The 4986-nt window shown below is 34.2% G+C and overlaps 2 protein-coding genes across 2 annotated transcripts; both read right to left on the bottom strand.

The window, feature by feature from the left end:
* Positions 1-1094: 1094 nt before the first annotated feature.
* C922_05550 (hypothetical protein) lies at positions 1095-1505 on the bottom strand (the record flags this gene model as incomplete). The annotated part of the gene is made up of 1 exon (XM_008821121.1): positions 1095-1505. One exon carries the CDS (start codon positions 1503-1505, stop codon positions 1095-1097), a length of 411 nt encoding a protein of 136 aa, XP_008819343.1.
* An 899-nt stretch (positions 1506-2404) lies between these two features.
* C922_05549 (hypothetical protein) lies at positions 2405-2701 on the bottom strand (the record flags this gene model as incomplete). Its single annotated transcript, XM_008821120.1, has 1 exon — positions 2405-2701. One exon carries the CDS (start codon positions 2699-2701, stop codon positions 2405-2407), a length of 297 nt encoding a protein of 98 aa, XP_008819342.1.
* Positions 2702-4986: the final 2285 nt, after the last annotated feature.

Genomic DNA, 4986 nt, shown 5'->3' with positions numbered 1-4986 from the left:
ATGGAAATAAATAGTCCCCTCCAATAAAATCCTTTAATTACTCCTTAACTAAGCTGCCCATAAACCCTTATTGGACAGATTAGAGGAAAAAATTCCAGCTTATATATGGGAGAGCTTAACAATTGATTTAATCTGATTTCTGACGAATGAATGAATACTTCTTCGGCGCTTATTAATATATCTTATGTTTGGGACTTAATGTAGTTATTAATGCACGTATTTACAATTATGTACAGAGGATGTTTATAGATCAATTTATTTCTGCAAAGTTATAATGAAATTTTATTATGCATAGAAAGAGTATTGATTCCTTTCATTATATATCCTCTAGAGAAATATGAGAAATCTTATCTAAGCAGTGGAGTGACAAGGTCGATATGCATACGTTATGGATCCGCGACTGTCCGCTAATGTGAGAGGGGATGCTCAAATTAGGCGAAATGTTGTAGCCATATCAGGGCAAGAAAGTGGGAAATGTTGGTAGTGATTCAAAGAGAGGCTCTACTCTAGCAGGTGTATCATATTGAAGGGGAAATTCATAATGGCCTATTATGACATTGCAAATAGACACTGTATAAATATTCATTCGATTCATGGATGACATCCCATAAGTATTAATGAACACCGTGTTGAAAGACCATGTCTGTACTTAGTAAGTGTAATATCTAACAATAGAATTCTAATTTGCTCTATGCGTCAGTGGCACTGTTGTTACAGTTATATTGGAATCTTATCTTATGTTCTGTATTTTCAGTATCCGAGCATGAATAACGTCCTCAGGATATATTTAAGGAGTAATCAGACAATCATGCCTTAAGAACGAGAAAATAAGGAATTTGTACAGTTCAGTTTTGAGCGAGATATATGCTCAGAATGGGGAATCCATTAATATAATTGGGGAATTCCTTTTTAGCTTACAGTATAAGGGGTTTATTAAAATATGCTCTATGTCAATTTAACGAGACGCAGAGACAGAATACCCTGTGGACAGGTAGTTCATGTTTGTCTGTCAGGTTATAGGAATGTCGTTCCTAGAATAGGGGCAGAGTCATTTCAAGGGAATAGTCACACATCTATAGTCCAGGTATATGATGTTATACAATGGATTGCAGTTCATCGAATGCATTGTAATTAGAATTAATTAAAAGATGGTGTTCCTTTTCTCTTAAGGTGTGCAAGACGACTCTTGTGTAATTTGAGAAAGTAAAAATGTGCTCAGAAGTGTCATCAGATGGAGCGCTTCTATCCGTAGAGTTAACTTCCCTTCGACCCCAATTGAGGAAAATATAAGAGAATAGGAGAAATGAGGAACAAGTCAATCGCTTTTTACAGTAATTCTCGACATGTAGAATTTGGTAAAAGTTAATAAATTGCATAAGGAGCTTTGTGATGGAGAAAGAATACTTATAAGAAGAAATAATAAGTTTCGCCTCTTTGGTAATTATATACGATATAAAGATATAGATCAGAAGAAAACGGACTTGATAACTATGTTGCGAATACATGATATGTTTACAAATCATATTTAACAGCTTGAACGCCCTAGGGGGTACATAAAGTTCAGGTATTTATTAAGAAGAACTATTAAGTCTTATGACGCTTCTGTTTGTTTTCTTAAATTATGGAATGTTCAGAGTGTGTATATATAAAGGAAAGATGTAGCAGTTTATACATGCAGTAGTGATGGTGCAAGATGCGGAATGTTCCTGAAACAGTCGTAGAGATAGTATGAATAATGAAAAGTATATGGAAAGATAAAAGGGAACATGCGAAGAGGAGCAACACCGCGTGACTCGACGAGAAAAGTACAACTCAACAGACAACAGTTCCTAAGAAAATTTCCACAGAGAAGGAATCCACGCGAAAAAGGAAAAGTGCAAACAATGGAAAACACTTCCAATAACATATATGGGGAAATGTTGACAGCGGCTATTTCTGCATCAGATAAGGCGAGAATTCATTGCGAACTTCCATTTCTTTTAAAGTATACCCTATTTTTCACAGCTAGGGAGAAATATATGTAGGTAGGGAATTTCTTGTATATATTAATTCGTGTCCGCAACCTTCTTTTGTCTGCATTCAGCGTTATGGCGTCAATTACAAAATCTACGCTTTTATTTTCTTGCACTAGTAAGTGGTGTCTTATGATATCCACTTGTGATTTTATACATGAAAGTATATAATCATTTAAAATGGATTAACTTCTTCTTTAGGTCTTAACAGCCTGTTTAAACCTATCTTTCTTTTGTAGAAATATAACACATTTTCTCTTGTAAATTGCGGAAAAGTTACCACGCTCGGCGTCCCTACAGTCAGTGTTAGTTATTCTTTCTCGTCGTATTTTACGTTGTAATTATAGAGGTATTAATCCTGACCAGATGAGTCATTACTGGTCAGAGGTGTGTCATGGAAGTTGTGTTTTCTTTTGTATATTCCCTGTCGACGAGATTTTACACATGCGGATTACAGTTTTATGGATTGGTTTACTCACATTAATTGGTTTTTTTTTTATTTTTTTGGTGATTATCAGCAAAAGGGTTACAAAATAATTTTTTAAGTTGGAAAAGTCTTCCACCTTTTTATACATAGCGCTATTTAGACTGTAGAAAGACTCATTAAGAGCATAATAATTCCGTTCATTTCTGCTCTTAATCAAATAATGCGCGGATAATTTCCGGCAGAGTACCCTACCACGGTTCATGATTTAGCAATCGCGCGTAACTCATTTGGCTAAAACAAAGAAAAAAATGACATATAAAACAGAATTATACGCAATTTGAAAACGAATGAATTGACTCAAAATAAAGAACAGAAAAATGAATAAATATTCGTACATAAAATTAAGTTGAAAAGAAAGAATATGTCAATATACAGGCACATGTGGCTGCGAATTATAACAGGGTAAGCAGCGCGTGCATCAGCACATAACTGTATAAAAGAAATAACAGATATTTAAAGGCATCGCGGTACATTTGGGGGAGCAGCACGAATAATATGTGCCTATATTTTATGTTTTCTTTTGGAAATATTATTCAGAAATCGCGATTCGCATTTAATTCAATTTGTTTGCCGATTTGGACTATCTTATTCTTAACTGGGAGTTTTTAGTGAACATAATCCCATGTCAGTTGTGATATGTATAGAAATATGCTCTCTTCCTAATCATTTCAAATTTATTTTTCCTTTTGACCAACTGAGAGATGTTTGTATATTCTAGAATATGAAATTGGTTGCTGCGCGAGGGGTGCGAACTCTAAGTGTAAAGAATAGATTGAGGCAATATCCTTATTGGGGCCGATTGCTGGTGCTTGTATTGCGGACATCATGCTCTGCGATTCCTGGGTTATTTCTTTGTGATACTGGCAAACACATGGCACGTAAATTTTCACATCTCGCACCAATCAAACGACTCGTTGGCGTAGGCTTCTTTTTTTTGCGGTACTATATATGTATTCCCCACATTGCTGTAACTAATTATTCGGATTCTCCGCGTGACAATGTGGAATATCTTTCGTTTATCCATTCATCTAATTTTTGTCTGTGTTCGCGCCCTGTTTATATTTTTTCATTATTATACAGCCTGTACCATCAGCAGCTCCTGCATTAAAGATTTGAATGATGTAATGGGGGGAGTTTCCCGACCCATCGCAAAAATTATAGTAACGAGGTAAATATCCTCTTTGTAATATAAAACACATATTTATAGATTGTACTGCTATGCCTATGTAAAAATGTGACCGAGGCATATCAGTTTTTTATGTATTCTTTTCATGTTCCAATGAACGATTATTCTGCGCGTGCATTTTTATGGTGAATTTCTTAGTCTCATTTTAACTTGCCTTACTCTTGCAATGTATCGATTTGTTATAACTCTTTTATTTTGTAGCTGGTTCCACTGGCAGGATTTATAGGAAAAATAACATTCTCCTGCTATGGGTACAGTGAAAAGTTGGATTACTTCTGTCTGCTTCCTTTCTCCCTGACATATTTCCGCTAATACTCCGAATGTTACAGTCTAAGCAGAAGACATGACTCATTATCCCTCTTCCCTTTGAGGAGTGTACAACAATAACCCGACATATATGCTGTTGAGTAGTCTTTATTAGGTAATGTCTTATTATGAATATTATAATTATTCGTTTACAAATGTTTATATTGTTCTATTTCTCCCATGTTGGCCAATGGCGCATTTATGGAAAAAAATGTGGAAAACTTTTGACAGTATGGTAAATTATTGTATTATACAATAATGTATAGATTAGCTTGTCTTCTTATAATTGGATGTGGTAGATAAAGAAAGTACTTCACTATTGAATAAATTCAGAAAATTGTTACATGAAACTGAATATTTTTGCAATGTATTCTTCTCATTGGGCTGAAGTTTTTAATTTCAATCATATAGAAAGGCTGCAGAAAACCAAGGAAGGTCGAGCCATTGCAGTATTCATTTTTAAGCTGTATTATTAATGTCTAAGGAAAGAAATATTTGATGAAATAGTAATTTTTTCACGGTGAATTCTATAATTTCTTAGACGATGGGTAAAGAATTATCTTAATATTTCACTATATTTATCGCTTATTCGTAGGTATAACAGGGTGTAAGTCTTTTTATCTATACGAATACTACATATTACTTATCGTTTAGTAAATTCTAATTAAATTCTCATAGTGCATAATTTCGAAGAATAAGAAGAAATACACAGGAATGAACACATCTTTGTATTAACAAAGGGGATATGTCAGTAGGACATTATTACTGGCTATTCTTGCTATATTGACTTGTGAAGAATATTTAATGTAGTGGATTGTTTCTGTATGAACCAGTGAATTATCAGTTGTGATAAGTGAAACATCTATGTAATTATTCATAATTTATGGATTACTGAATAGTCGCAGAAAAAAAGGAGACAAGGGAAAAGGGAGGTGGTTGAATTAAGTAATATATATAGTTAGGAACTGTTTTATGGGGGAATCCACCAGGTTGTT

The sequence above is a fragment of the Plasmodium inui genome (assembly GCF_000524495.1).
Source record: "Plasmodium inui San Antonio 1 unplaced genomic scaffold supercont1.95, whole genome shotgun sequence".
In the NCBI taxonomy this organism is placed as follows: Eukaryota; Apicomplexa; class Aconoidasida; order Haemosporida; family Plasmodiidae; genus Plasmodium; species Plasmodium inui.
Note: the sequence above shows the minus strand (reverse complement) of the source record. Positions and strands in the feature narration are given on the sequence as shown.